At 38.4% G+C, this 16076-nt stretch overlaps 1 protein-coding gene across 3 annotated transcripts in view; it reads left to right on the top strand.

The window, feature by feature from the left end:
- The window catches only part of FLT4 (fms related receptor tyrosine kinase 4), a 1292248-nt gene that overhangs the window by 1127788 nt on the left and 148384 nt on the right, over window positions 1–16076 (top strand). For all 3 annotated transcript variants that reach the window (XM_044069598.1, XM_044069597.1, XM_044069599.1), the window contains exon 24: window positions 10399–10510. In XM_044069598.1, coding sequence (XP_043925533.1) covers window positions 10399–10510 — 112 coding nt within the window. The remainder of the gene's footprint in view (window positions 1–10398; window positions 10511–16076) is intronic.

The following is a 16076-nucleotide window of genomic DNA, read 5'->3' as shown; positions in this document are numbered from 1 at the left end:
GGTTACTGGAATAAATATATCTTTTCAACAGCAGACAGATTATATCTTATTAAAATAAACATATTTCCCAAAATATTATACTTAATACAAAATTTTTCATTGCCACCTCCCAAATATATTATTCAAAGATACAATAAACTAATTTTAAATTTTCTATGGTTTCCAAATAAAACCCGTATAGCCTTAAATAAACATTTGCCAGATTGGGAAGATGGTGGAATTAATTTACCGGATATTGATTTATATATTACCTCATCTGTTATTAAAAACATAACACTATGGTTAAATAATTCATACACACCTATATGGAAACAAGCCCATGAGCAGATTTACATAGAAATCAATTATAATCACATACAAGACAACTTAACAGTAATACCATCACCCCTTATATGGATGTTAAAAGATTATTTTTTAGGAAAAGAAATAACATTAATAAATTGCCATCAAACTATGTAAGCTCTACACTTTCAGTGTTCAGAACATATATAAACAAGATACCAAATATTAATTCTTGGATTTTCTTATTTTCCCTATAGCTTTTACACCAAATATTCTAGATACATTCCAAATATCTAAAATAAATATACTTAAAGAAGAAACATTACTCTTTTGGCATCAACTTATAGAGAAAGGGAAAATTCTAACAAAGGAACAGATAATTTATAATTATAATATAAATAAAGACAATTGGCTGTTTTACAAAATCTAAGGCATTTTCTTATAAATAAAATAGAACAAATGCAACCTTCAGTTAGACATGAAGCTCCAAAACTCATTGAATACCTTATTCTTATCACAAAACAGCCTTATCAGGGTACAGGTTATTTGTCTAATATCTATAAAATTGTTAAAAACTAAAAACTATCATGAAAAATCATACTGGGATTATTATACTTTAATAAACAACCATCCTCCAGTTGAAGAAGAAAAAGTAATATTCTAAAATCTTCCAAATTTTCTACATTATCAAAATACTGGCAATTATTCACTTGGAGATATCTACATAGAAGTTTCTATACACCACATAGGTTAGCCAAAATGTATTCTATTGAAGATCAATGTTGGAGATGCCATACCAAGATAAAAGCAGATTGGCAGCATGTTTTTATGAATGTATATGTCTCAATATGTACTGGAAATCCATTAATTATTTTTTTCAGACTGTTTATAATGATAATTTTCAATTAACAAAGTCTTTAATTTTATTCAACTCTCCTATTCCAAACTGTGTACCAAAAAGACACTAAAATCCTATGGTCACTATTGGCAATTTCACGTAAAATCATAACTATACACTGGAAAAATGAGGCTTAGCCTCGTTCAAGGAATTTGAGACTTTAACAACAACAGTTGCTCACATGGAAATATTAACAGTGAAGAACAGAACTAAAAGATCTACTTCTTACTATTACTCTTGGATGAAAGTACTGGAAATACTTGAAAATATCGAAGAAGATATATCATCTTATGTTTCTAACTTTATATAATATAGAATTTCAATGTTATTTGCATAGACACCAATGTAAATAGTTATATAATGGTTTGAAGTTAGTAATGTTTTAGAATTGTAAATATGTTATTTATCTTTATTTCATGTAATGTTTAAGACATCTTATTTGAAATAATAAAAAAAATATTTAGTGAAAAAAAGAATTTACTAAGGAGAGATCATTCTGGAGGGTTTGAGTATGAGAAGGTAATTAACAACAACCCCCAGTTTGAAGTCATCTTCAAACTTTGTTAGTCAGAGTTCTTGGCTCTCTACTTGGAGATCTCAGAAGTAACTACCAAAAAGGAAAGGTCCCATCAACAAGCACGAGGGCCACTACTCCCTTCAGTCAGACCCTTTTCTTATCTGCTCCTTTTTGGTTTCTTGTCTTTTTCTTGTGAGCAACTTAACCTAATTTTATGGGTTGGTCAAGAACTAGATTATATTACATAATATTTGCGTGATTACAGAAGAAGCCAGTAAGTCTATCCAGTCTGTCCTTTAAGTTCAATGTTTCATAGGTGATTACTAGGCTATTGACCCAAGAGCCATTGTAAGCCTAGCCAAGCTTACCCTAAAGTTCATAAAATATTGCTGGCATGTGTCAATACCCCAGTGAACTATACAGTTACAATATAGGCTTGTACACATCAAGCATTCACAGGCTGCCCCTGCCCATTAAGGGCATATGTGCCAAACCAGGGGTAAGTTGTGGTTTCTGATCCATTGGTCAAAGTTATGTTTAAATAGTGTTAGGGATGAGCATTGCTTCACATGGATGGGACACCTGTTGCAGAGAAGGGGTAATCTTTGAGGCACATATCTGTCCTGCCAACATGTCCTGTTTAGGTTGCAGACAAGGTCTAGGTCCTTAGAACAGGTATTTCTAATGATATTCATTTTGCAGAAGTGCAAGAAATCCATCATTGTTGAATCAAAGGATGTTTTGAAGACTAGACATAGATCCACATGCAGCGGTCTGCATAAGACCTAGTACAGGGATAGGGCTTAGGACAGTCCACATATGACATGTTGTTTACTCCCTGTTTTCTTTTTGTGAGTAACCTCTGTGGTCTCTCAAGCTGTTGCAAGTGCCTGGTCTAGTTCATGCTGAAGGGTGCATTGTACTCAATGATTGGTCTAAAGAGAGCCAAGTACAGTAGAACAATAACCTCTGTGGACCAGGATGTCATGCCTTTAACTTATAAGTTGATGGTGTGGTTATGCTCTCCTAGGGAAGTGGCCAAAGATAAGTTAGGAGTCTAGGAGCAAATCAAGGGAGTAAACCAGCTATGGGAATGGGTCAGGGATGGAGTATTCAGTTCTGTGAAAGAGGTGAAAATAGAATGTCAATATGGCTACATAGGAGTGTGAAGCTAGCAATCAGGGTAAAAGATAGAATTTATAAGAGGTGAAGAGGAGGAAGTGGGGTAATGGAGGATGCACAGTATAAGGAGACTAGCAAAAAGGCAACAAAGATGAAAAGGGCAGCAAAGGCTAAATCTGACAGTGTGGTAGTAGGATGAATTGAGAAATGAGACGAGATTTTTAGGGACACAGCAGAAAGAAGAAAAGAAGTGACAGAACTGAACATGGTGACCAAAGATCAAAGGAAGATCAAATGATACAGAAAAAAAAATCAGAAGATATATTTTGTTTCCATCTTCACAGATAAAGGCAAGGAAAGAGTGCCATGCTAGGAGGGAGGCAGGCCAGAATGGGGAATGCAATGGACAGATGCCATAATTGAGAGACAGAGAGAGAGAGAGAGAGAGAGTTGAAGATCAGAGGAAACTGAGATGGCTGCTATTAAAGAGGATAAAGTATAATGACTAGATGGGCTATCTTTTTCAGTACTCTGAAATCTGGCCAGGCTGTTGGCTCTCCACATGACAGAGATTTTCAGAAGATTACTGTCTAATGTAGATATGCCTGAGGACTGGAAGACACCAACTGTTGTGCTATTGTAAAGGGGAAGGTGCAAGAAAATTCACTGACAGTGGCAGGGGAAAATGATGGCGAGAGTCCTTAGATGAAGGATGTTAATACCAAAGATGGCTATCTGCAGGGCAGCAAACAAAATGGGCTAATGAACAGAGGAAACTGTCAGCATGACTAGTTACAATTTTATTGGGATACAGGTGAATTTGATGGGAAGCAAGATTAACAGACATAGCCTACCGTGAAGCCATTGACAGAGTCCCACTCAAGTAGATGGTAGGAAAATAGGAGGGGTCGTTATTAGGGCCAAGATAGTGAAACTGGATAATTGCATGGTTAAATGGTAACACACAGAAGTCATGCTGACAGAGACACTGTCATAAATTAGGAAAATGACTAGAGAAGTATCACAGTAGTCTGTCTTTGGTCCATTACAATTTAGTGGGTTTGCTTCAGCCATGCCGGAGATAATACAGAACAGAACAGAATCAGCGTCTGTCCTAATGAAACAATAATAGACACAGCAACAGTTGTGGATGGGAGGAAGAGCCTAGCAAATGATTTAGAAAACCTGAACAAGTAGGCAGAAAGGTGGCAGTTGTGGTTCATTGCAAACAAGTGCAAAGTACTGCACTTAAATCACAATGATCCTAGAGTGAAGTATCAACTGGGAGAAGTGGAATTAATGAGAAGAGAGAAGGAAAAATCTAAGAAAATCTAAGGGTATTAATCACACTTGGACTGGACAATCAGGGGCTAAGAGTGCAGTCCCAGCATTACACAGAATGATTGGGTGTATTTTAAGGGGACAGATTCAAGAAGCAAAGATGTAATGCTTCCATTTCACAGGAAATGAACACCAGGCTGCTGAAGGGAAAACACAATGAAGTTACCAGAAAATCCATGGGATGAAGGGGAAGAGACAGCTGTTAAGAGGAGCTAAATCACTTCTCAAGTGAGAGCAAGAGATAGGGGTGGGGTGATGCCATGGTACTGGTGCACAAGTTCATGTCAGAAAGATATGAAGAGGTTATTCTGAGCAGGAGGAATAACGTGAAGGACAGAGGAAAGGAGGGGAACAGACAGCAGATTACTGGGACAAACTACTGCCTGGATATTTGACAGTGTTTTTTGAAAGGACAGTTATGGGCCCATGGAATGCAGTACTGGGATAAGTGGTGTTGAAAGAATACACAATGCATTCATGAGGGGGTGGGACAAGTAGAAAAAGGTAACAGGGAGGTAGGGAGGGAGAGGAAGTGTGGAGAGGAAGTAGAATGTTAAGAAATTTCAAAAGGCAAATAGATAGCCATATTTGTCTCATTTTGTTGTTGAGCTAAAGTAATGTGACTGTCTGTACAATGGAAGATTTTAATATCAGATTTATCTCAGTACATAGAAGACATGCAGATGTGTATTGTCCCACTAGTTCTCCACTGGGCAACAGCACTCCTGGCTACTCCACTAGGACTTTCCAGGAAACTGAATAGATTGAAGAAATCATTACCATTTTATAGAAAAGAAATTGTTAGCACAGAACTTAAGATAACATATTAACTTACATAATTTTACAGATGCAGTCAAAAGGTAACTTATCTCTAACCTATGCTAGCAATTCAGAATTGCTTTCATAGTAGTTTGTATTCAGTATTGCTTATGTATCTTTTATGTAAATATGCTTAAGTAATGGTTGTGTGTAGCCATTAATTTGAGCTGCTCCTATCTGGAGAGGTGAACTTAAGTTTTTGAAAATACACATATTTTTTATGTTTGTTCTGAAACTCTAGTTATGCAATATTATTTGTTTGTCTCTTTATCACTGGCATGAGTCTTGGCTGATGGGGTCTCTGGACCAATCCATTTACATAGCAAACAAATTAATACATACGTTTGATTAAAGTTTTATTAAAGGCAGAGAGATTTTCTTTTATGCAGTTGATTAATAAGGACAGCACTCTGGAGGATGAATTTTCAGGTAAGAGTTAGTAAGATACCACCACTACCAACAGGTTACATTGAGTTAATTTAAAATCAAGACTCAGATAACATAGTGATTTTCAACATGGTTGCACATTGATCAACAAGTTGAAAGGAGCTATCCCAGTGTTAAAATTGAAACTATGTGGAAAAGAGCCAGTAAATGCTATCAAATTGGAAATAACATTCAGTTACTGACTAGTAATTACACACCGTGGATGCCAGCAACAAAGAAATTTAGAGAAAAACAACCCGAAAAAAAATCTCAGGCTGGGTAGAATTTCACAACTGCTCAGAAAAAGAGTAGTTCAATTTTCAGTTTTGATATAGGAGATGACTTCCAGTAATTTAAAGGAAAAAAATAAGTCAAATGTACTTAGAGAACTTTAAAATAAGTGAAACACTGACGAGATGTATAAAGTCAAATAATAAAAAAAATGGAAACATAGAAGCTTTAAATAGCTATTCAGCTGAACTGACAAAACTGCAAAAATCAGGATGAAATAATAAAAAAGGCTGACTAAGTATTCCAAAAAAGAAAACGGATTTAGAAGACAGAGCGTGCAGAGAAAATTTGAAATTTTCTACTGTACCAGAGAAATTGGAAGGAAAATACAGCATTAATTTTATAAAAGTAAAAATAAGCAGCTGAACTGGTGTCCCACAGCAGGATTTATTAACCAAGAGGGCACATTATGTGTATGCTCTAAATCTGGCCATGGGAAACAGATAAGACCTATATTAGTAACAAAGTAATCTTGCCAGCAGAGAGAGTTGCTGATGACTAAATTGTGGCAAAAGGGGAAAGTATTAATATTTGCAGGCAGCAAAGTGTTTGAGAAAAATTACTATTTACTGTACACAAGGTAGAAGAGAAGCAAATTTATCTGAGAGGCAGATGTGAGATTCAAACTACTGTATCCAGCTTTCGCCAAAATAATTTGTCCTGGATGATCAAATATATTTTTTGGACGCAGGGCAGTCTAAGGATGAGTTTAACCAACAAAGAGTGAGCCATCAAGCAAAAGGGGACTCAGCTTCTCATTCTTCTGACAATAACAAAGCCCATAAAAGACTTTACCAATTAATTATATTATATTAATTATATTATTAAAAAGAAAAATGCTTGACTGACACTACATTGGACTTGAAACAGAGACTGGCACTGGGAAATGACCAGGAAGAAGGCCAACAACACTGTGAAATTGACAAATAAATAAAAGTCTATAAAGCATTGATCCACTTAGATATAGGAAGAGATAGGTTAAATCTGGCTTTGAAAGAAGTTGCTGAGAAAGACAGAAATTGGGTTGACTGTGTTAATATAGTGGGTAAACTATGTATACCCCACTTTATGTCATCAGTGCTTAGAAGGACACTGAAGGACCTGAAAAAGTAACTGTAAAATATTTTTTGTTTTTCTTACTGTTTGTATAAGAATTTCTTCATTGTGAGATATCCAGACTTTACACTGTGAAAAGGTAAGAAATGTCGGACAGAGAGAATAATGTTGTTATCCTGGGTTGCTGGTGTGGGAGATGTAAAACTATATTGATCACATTATATGCAGAATTAATAATTTCTCCTGTTTTATAGAGATGGATATCTAGATTGATGCCCTTGCTTTAACCTATGAACACATTTGTTTTAGACAAATAACCTTTAAAAATACAATAACATGAAGAAGAGCATGCAAATGGTAGTTATTTCCTGTTTTTGCAAAGTCTTTGGCTATTTTTCCCTGATTCTGTGGTCCTCTGGGCCTGCATCTATTGCAGTGACCTCCTCTGCCTCAACTACTTTTGACAGAAGGGGAGTAATACTGATGGTGAGACTTGCAAAACCAGAAAGATTGAGCACCTTTTTGGTTCCCACAGAAGGTGCACTGGGGTGTCTCAAACTTCACTTCTACTGCAGAGAGCATCTTGACATCTTGCTCACACTTCTGCAAGTGATCTTTAAACATCTTATCAAACAAGGTGGTTCCATCAAAGGGGGAGTTAGTAAAAGATGCTTTAAAGTTGTCTGCAAAATCATATAGATACAGCCAGGCATGGCACCTCATAGTCACACCTCCTCCTGCTGTTCTTGCTGCTCCATCTGCTGCATTATGTAACAGGTGCATGGAGAAAATCACTATATTGGACATAGCTGGCAGTGTAGCCTATAGTTATTTCTGTGCCTCCAGTGTAATAGGGTTCTTCAGACTGAATATAGCCTGTTGTGCTAGATCTCTCTGGAACCTAGTCATATAAGTGGCACAGTTCACGACCCTGATAGTAAAGGTACCTGACAGATACGTCCATTTCCCCAGCCTCTCCATAGCCCAAGATACCTTATTGGGCAGATGAACAGAAGAAGAAGGGTCTTCAACAACTCTTTTTGATGGCTGCTGAGATCATGTTGGAGTCCACCGGGAGTGTTTTGGTCAAAATGTTTTTTATCTTTAGGGGGTCTAAGGATTTTGTCATGATTCCTTTTGAACTGACTGTCAAGTGTCTGGTTCCTGCCATGCCTTATTTATTACCAGCTCTACCATTTTGTCGGCTGTGGGACCACCCGGAAGTAGAAGGGGTCATCGTGTAAGCCTCAAACAATACTGCATTTGCCAGAGAGAGGGTTTTAGTTGGCCAGGATCCACTTTGCCTCATGAGCACCAGTATTTCAATAAAGGACATGTCCTTGAGAAGGGATTGTGGGAAGTTTTCTCTATCATCTGAATCAGTATCCAAAGTGACTTACTTATCTGGAGAGTCAATGTGCTTCCTCTTGCACACCTTCTTTCCAGGTGGCTCAGGGGATGATGCTCCTGGGTCCTCTGAGGGCTGTCTGAGCTATGGCACAGAAGGTTTGAGGCTTATGGACTGAATCTGCCTGGGTGGCACCTCTTGCAAAGCTGAATACAATGAGCAAGGGTCATGGGATATCCATTGCCGAAGAATCTTGTGCATTCACCTTAGGATGTGAAGTCATTCTCCACAGCACTCAGAAGGTAGCACTAGCTTCACCCATATCTGAAGTAATAGCACCCTCAGTGGGATCGAAGCCCTTGAATGGAGACAGAACAAGTGACTCTGGCAGATTTCTCTGAGGATGGGAGTGGGGCCAAAGTGTCAAAGGCAGATGACTCTGACAAGACCAATGGAACAGTCCACCTGACTCTCTGTTTCTGACATGCCACCAATGGGTACAAGTGGAGTTGTTCTGGAAGAGTCAGATCCAGACCTACCAGAACCATAGAGAACCTCAATGGCCAAATGAATCCAGAGATCACAGCCGATGGGCAGACCTGTGAGGGGAGCCTGAACTGGCATGAAGGGTACAGATCCAATCAGCTTCAGAGCCGATGGATCAATAACACCTATCTCAATTCAGGTCTGTGGGAACTTCTGCTAAAGTGATCCAAATCTAAATCTTAGGCACTGTGATTGGACAGGAAGGACTTTGTTGACAAGGCTGATGCTGGTCTAGAAGTTGTTTTCCCCACTTTCTTTGGAGAATCCTGAATTGTTATCTGAGCCAGTGGCTCTAGATCCAGAGGTGGGGTATAGGTGGGTGTTTGAGAAAAAAGAATCCAGCAGCCAAGGAGTCTTCTGTGTCAACATGGGAACCAGAGTCTCATCTGGATACTTTTTCAACTCTAAGTATTTAGGTTTTAGAGCTTTCTCTGAGGATTTTTAGACTTTGCTTGCTCCTGATCTGGAGGAAGGAGACCTTTAATGGTAATTTATTTCTACTATCTGATAAAGCCCTGGGTCTGAAGCCAGCAAAGATTTTACACGAAGACTTTAAATACACCACCCTCAAGAAGACCACAAAAAGTCAAGGGGGTCTTGGGGGAGATTTTGTGGCTACAACTATTACTTTTCTTGAAGACTGCCTTAGGATCCATGTTAAGTAGTAAGGTTAAGCTAATTAAACTATGCTGAAATATTAAGACTATAGCACATGCACAAACTGTAGAAATAATGGTAACATTAGAAAAACACCAAATAATAACTCTACAAGGTAAGAACAATCCTAACATTACAAATCACCACAGCTAGTAACTGTAAAAGGTACTGGTGTAAACAGCTGACAGAAGAAAGATGACAAGAGGGCCAACAAGGACAGACTGACTAACTTCTAATGTGTAAATTCAACAAAATTTCTATGTAACACGTTAAATTTGAAACACAGAATAAAGTATTAAGAATTAGCTGGCCTTAGGCTGGAAAAGAGGCTACTTTCTAAACAAAACTTTCCAACAAGAGGTGGAGCACTTTTCTGGCAAGATCTGTTCTGCATATCCATGAGGCAGCAAATGAAATCTGAGCTATTCAGGGAGGAGCATGGCATTTGGTGTAAAAAAAATGTAGGGAGGACTCAAGGCAAAAACATTAAGTCAGCTGTATCATTCAGATCCAAACGGGCTCAAGGACCCATATGTCAGATTGGAGAGACTGAATGAATAGAATCAGAGTATTAACTGATGTTTCAGAGAGATAGTATCAAAAGCAGCATTTCTTAAATAGAGAGAACCAAGTAGGTCTGAAAATGTTATGAACTTGAAAAGCAATATTTTATGTGGGATCAGGCTAAATACAAAACAATTGTCACTGAACATGTGCATTTGACTGCAAATCAGCAGTTAGAGAATAACATATTAAGTTAGATCTTAGTTACTGCAAGTGTGCATGTGTTTGGTGGGTGGCTCAGTTTGTTTTGACACATTTATATGTGTTTGTTGATTTATTTTTTTCCTGTGAGAGGCTTGTACTCCTTTTCTGATATTTTCACTTTTTCTTGTTGTTTGATGGATGCTCATTGTGACAGAGTCTGAGAACCTATAATCTAAAGCAAAGTGTAGCCTTTCACATAGATTATTGTAAAGATTATGGAACGTTTTGTTTTAAAAACATACTCCAAGATAAGGTACAAAATTTGCTATTGTTACTGCTTAGTGGTAAAGATATTATGTTAACGTATTCTCAATATTTTTCTTCTAGGCCCGTTTGCCACTGAAGTGGATGGCACCTGAAAGTATTTTTGATAAAGTATATACAACACAAAGTGATGTGTGGTCATTTGGAGTTCTGCTGTGGGAGATATTTTCATTAGGTGAGGAGTGTTACTGTGTAAGTTTAAATCCTGTCACTCTCTCAGATACATTTATAGATTAGAAAATAGACAACAGAAAATGTAAAGTAGAACATTACTATAATGCAACATACCAGGAACAACTGCTTCCAAATCACAAACCATAATGGCAGTATTTAGTTCTATGCTAATGCTCTTCTTAAAGTGAAATTCGTTCTTCAGCAGTTATGTGCAGTGTTATCATGAATACGTGAAACAATTCACAATGTATTGCAGGAGTTAACCTGTTTCACTGTCTATCAGATAATTCAATATTTATAACATCTATAAATTATAAACTAAACCCACAAGTGACACACCATAGTTTTACTTGATTAAAAAAGTGTAGAAATGCATGGGAGCATGTGTGTACCTATATGCGTATATACATGACAGAGGGAATCAGCAGGGAAGTGGAAATAAAAATTAAATTGCTTCAGGCTTAGATGCATAATCCTGTGAAAGGTTTGGTTTACAAAATGGAGCAGCAAAGAGAGTGTCAAGCATACCTCTCAAATATCTCCGATTTTGCAGAACGTCCCTGATTTTGCCTCATCTTTACAAACTGCCCTCATAAAAATTTAGATTTTTCTTTTAAATCACTGAGGTTTATAGTCAGCCAGTAATGCCAGACATGTCCTACTTCTTATTTGTTCAAGAAATGCATATTGGTGCAAAACCCACTGTTCTGTTAGCTTTATAAGTAAATTACAGAAGTAATATTTAAAAATTGGTCCTGATTTTTAAATCTTTGTCCCTCAATTATTTTTGGCTTTGCCCTGTTTCTTGAGTAGTAGACATTGAGGGCACTGTTGTCAAGTGCCAAGCTGAAATAGATGCAAGCCCATTGAATCAAGATACCTCTCAGAGTACTCAGATTGCAAACTAAAGCCCATGGGAAGTGAAGTGGTGCTGTCTGTCTGTCTGCAATATCAGAAGGATATGCAGCACCCATGCTAAGATGACTAGAGACACTGCACTGTTGGCCTGATCACCATCTTACCAGTACACAAACCTTTCTGCAACCCCAGAATGCTCAAACACACGCATGCGCGTGCACATATGTGTGTGTATGTCTGCTTGTCTGTATTTATATATATATATATATATATATATATATATATATATATATATATATATATATATATATATATATATATATAATTAGAAGAAGAACAGCCGACATCAACACCAGGGATAGTGACTTGGAAAGAAGGCTGTGTGAGTATGCGGTGGTAGCGGACGTTAGGTGCGAAGTAAGGTAAGTGTGGATAGTGACAGTCTGTGGGTTGTACATAGTTGTGTGTGTGAGGTTTAGTGTGGGTTTGTGAGGATTTTGGTGTGCTTGTGTTCTGTGTGTGGTTTTGGATAGGGATGTATTTTGTTAGTTGATTGTTGTTATTGTGGTGTGTGCAGTGTATGGGGTTTCGTGTTTGTGGACTGTCGGTTACTTGTTTGTTGAGTATGTGGTGTCGATGTTTCTGTTGTCGGTGAAAGTAGCTGTCGATGTTATAACCTAGAACCCTATATATATATATATATATATATACATATATATATATATATATATATATATATTTTTTTTTTTTTTTTCCCATCCATCCATCCACAACTCCTTATTCCCATTTTTGCAGATGGGGTCAGGGTGTCACTTCAACAGTGACAGTCATCTAGAGTCAAGGTTTACTCACTGGGTGGCTAGCCATGTACCCTATCATATTTGGCACATTTGTTTATAGTCTGAGCAACATTTCTACAGCCCTCTTGTTCCCTAATGGGTAATAGCCTTATAGAATACTGCAACACAACTGAATTAAAAAAAAATCTTTTAATTCCAAGCAATAAACTTTAATGGCAACATTTGCTTCTGTGCTGAAAGTCTTCTTAATCTTAATCTGAAATTTGTCCTTCATCAATTACATCTAGTGTTATCGCTCATACATGAAACTATTCACTATGTATTGCAGAAATTACCTCTTATGTTCCTGTCAGATAATTCAGTACTGGGGTGTCAGCATTAAAGGTAAGCAGTCAGCCTTTAGGGCCTCAGACTATTTCTACATGTGCTTCTTTATGTTATTTTGTTAGCTAGTGTGCCCTGTCAGTATTTAATTTGCATAACAGGACATCACAAGAGCAGAATATAGGTAAAGTAGGACACAACCAGTGGTAATGTTTTTACACAGCGCAGTTAACAGATGAAACAGAATCTAATGGCAGTCAGAGTAAAATCAGTTCAGGAAAGGGTCTTCTTTTTATTAATTACATATTTATACTATGTCAGAATAGAAAAACAGTAAGTTTGTCAGTGCTACTGCTTAATGGATAGGTAAACATGAAAGGGGACCAGGTGTCTTTGTATTTAAGGCAAAAAGAAAACCTCTTCCACTTTGACAAGTATGATCTCCTAATACAAGATTTCCTAGACTCCTGTGTTACACTGACTCCCTGAGAAAAAAGAGATCTCTTTCTTGCAGACTGATGGAAAAGCTAATGGGATGGCATAAAGTATTATGCTTGCAGAATGGGTCTATATTACGTCAAACTCACAGGAGTTTGAACGTTGTAATATCGAACCGTGAAGTTTGAAACCCAATAATTACAAAAACACAGAACAGCAATTTTTTTTCCCCAGGGAAAATAGTCGCTGTTCCATTACAAAAAAAAACACTTACACTTTAAACTTAAACCTCCCCACACCCCACCCCTACTTAAATATGCCAACTCCGAGATTGCACCACAGTGGAGGAAATAGCAAAACCCCGAAAACGGCCCTCCGATTTTTTCCCTGGGAAAAAAATTGGTGTGTCGTGGCTTCGCTATTTTCATATTTCAGACTTTTGAGTTCGGTATTACAACGTTCGAACTCCTGTGAGTTCGACATTGTAATATAGACCCTTGCAGAATGCTCTGTGTATACTATATAAAGAGGCTGGACACAGTGTGTGAGATTCAGTCTTCCTCTCAGGGGGGCATGGAGTGATCAAGGTATGGAAACTACTAGTGCACAGGAATAACTGGAAGGGTGTGACTGTTTTATGGCTAGTCAATTTAGTGGAGCAAGTTGACAATGACATGGTGAGTTCATTGCATCTATTTGGAAACTCCAGCAGATATTTGTCTTATTTTCTATGGATGACTGGTGATACTTACAACTTAGGGATGCAAGTCTCAAATCACTTTTCAGCAAGTGACTGCCATCTAATAAACCCACTTTAGTGGTAGTCATTCAGCAGAAGTTCTGAAAGTCCTGTCCCTTCCCTATATGAAGCAAAGAATTGCACCATTATCAACTGTTGGCAGAACAGTGGAGGCTGTGAAGAATGAGTGAGTATTTGTGACAGAATTTGCAGAAGGGAAACTATATCCTTATTTAATTGTATTATACTTTGTCTGGCAAAACTTAAGCCTCCAAGGACCATTAGACCTTAAATGACAGTATCAATATCCCAGCCTAGTGGAAGACAGCCACTGTCATCCCTTTGCACAAAGGTGGAGCATCCACCAATCCAGATAATTATAGACCCATCAGCCTAACTAGCCTCATCTGCAAGGCCATGGAGTGGATTATCATGGACCTTATTAACAAGGACATTCCAACCTCCAGACACTCGATCCCTCATAGACTGGTTCGTCAAGAGAAGGTCATGCCTGTTAAATTTGATCGATTTCTTTAAGACAGTCACCAAGGCCATGGATGGGGGAAAGATGCTGCACACCACCTACCTTGACCTGGCCAAAGCCTTTGATACTATTCCCCACTTGAGTATATTAGATAAACTCTCTCAACTAGGGATCAATCCATATGTTACCAGATGGGTAGCAAACTGGCTCACTGGTAGAACCCAACTAGTCAAAGTAGGGGAAGCCACCTCAAGCAGTCGGCCCGCAATGAGTGGTGTACCCCAGGGATCAGTCTTGGGGCCTCTGCTGTTTTGGATATTCTTTTCTGAGGTGCAGGCCAAAACCAGTGGGCTATGGCTGACTGAGTTTGCAGATGACTGCAAGCTGGGTACTGTCATCAATTATCCCCTAGTGATGTGGACATCCTCCAAGAGGGTCTTACCCAAACAAATGACTGGTGCCATAAACATGGCCTTAAACTGAATGCCAAAAAATGCATCATCATCCCCTTTGGGGAGAGTGACATCCCCACAAATTATCACATTGATAATAAGGTCCTAAGCATTCAATCAGTCATGAGGGACTTGGCACCCAGGTTGATAAAAAACTGACTTTTGACCACCATATTGCCTCTGTTGTGCGGAAAGCTTTCTACATGGCCCACCTCATTAGTAAGGGTATCTCATCCAGGGACAAGTTGGTCATAACATCCCTGTATTCTTCCCTTATAATCCCCATTATTGAGTACTATGCCCCTTTCGGCATGTACCTCACAAAGTACATGCAGCAGCTGGAGAGACCACAGAGGTTCCTCACCAGAAGAATCCAGAGCCTCAAACATCTACCCTACACAGATAGACTAAAGGCCCTGTCCCTCTACTCAGTCTACTACAGACTCCTCAGAGGTGACCTCTGTCTGGCATACAAAGCAATCTCAGATCCCAACTTGATGGGACTGCTGCATATCCACAAGTCAAGCGCCACTGGAATAACCCATATGTGTGACCTCAACCTGGTCTGTAATATCAATAGGACTTGTTGGCAGGACAGATTTTTGTCCCAGAGACCCTACTGTCTGTGGAATAAACTCCTACTCCACTTCAAGCAGAGTACCTTATTAATCCTTTTTAAGCGCAACCTGGATACCTGGATGGGGAACAGAAAATACACCCCTGGGATTTCACCTCTGTCCCTGCTGGACAGTGGCATAGGGTGCTGACTTGTTGGAACATGGGCTAAATTCTTGCCTAGACTTGTAAGGGCCTCATGGCCAATAGCCTAGTAACTTCCTATGATCCTATTAGTGGTATGGATGTATATGGTTGCCCTTAAACATATGTTCTGGGTAACATTCTTGTACCATAGTGACCTGAAGCTCAAAGTATGACTCAATAACCCAAGTTCAGTTAGCCGCTTGGGAAATGGAAGGACTGAGGTAGGGAGGATGTCAAAGCCAGATCACCCATCCTGGGAGAAGGGAGGTGGTATACCCACTGTACCACTTAACATCAACCAGGGAGAGAGAGAGAGTTTATATACTGCAAGAAGGAGCAAGTTGGTGGGTGGGTGAAATGTGTTGAACATAAGTCAGGAGGTAGATCGGGGGAAGGGCAAAGGTCCAGCTTTAGGAAGTCTTAACAGCACGCAGAGAATTATAAGCAAAAATAATACGTTTTTTAGTCATAAAAACAAAAAGAATTTAAAAGTATCATTAACCAAATGTGGTATAACTTATGACATAGGCTTATGTAAATGCAACTTTTACTAGATACACATTGCTTGAAAGAAATATAATTTAGTTCCTGGTTTGTATATTAAGAAGCTTAATGCCATCCTGGTTCTGAAAAAAAGAAAAACAAGTACATCCATTTGCCTTCTGTAGGTGTTGTCTTAGCTGCTTTGTAAAGGACGTTAAATTGTTTTG

This window comes from Protopterus annectens, chromosome 4.part0 (genome assembly GCF_019279795.1).
Source record: "Protopterus annectens isolate FY-2018-M chromosome 4.part0, PAN1.0, whole genome shotgun sequence".
Taxonomy (NCBI): Eukaryota; Metazoa; Chordata; order Ceratodontiformes; family Protopteridae; genus Protopterus; species Protopterus annectens.
This window is presented reverse-complemented; position numbering and strand designations above follow the sequence as displayed.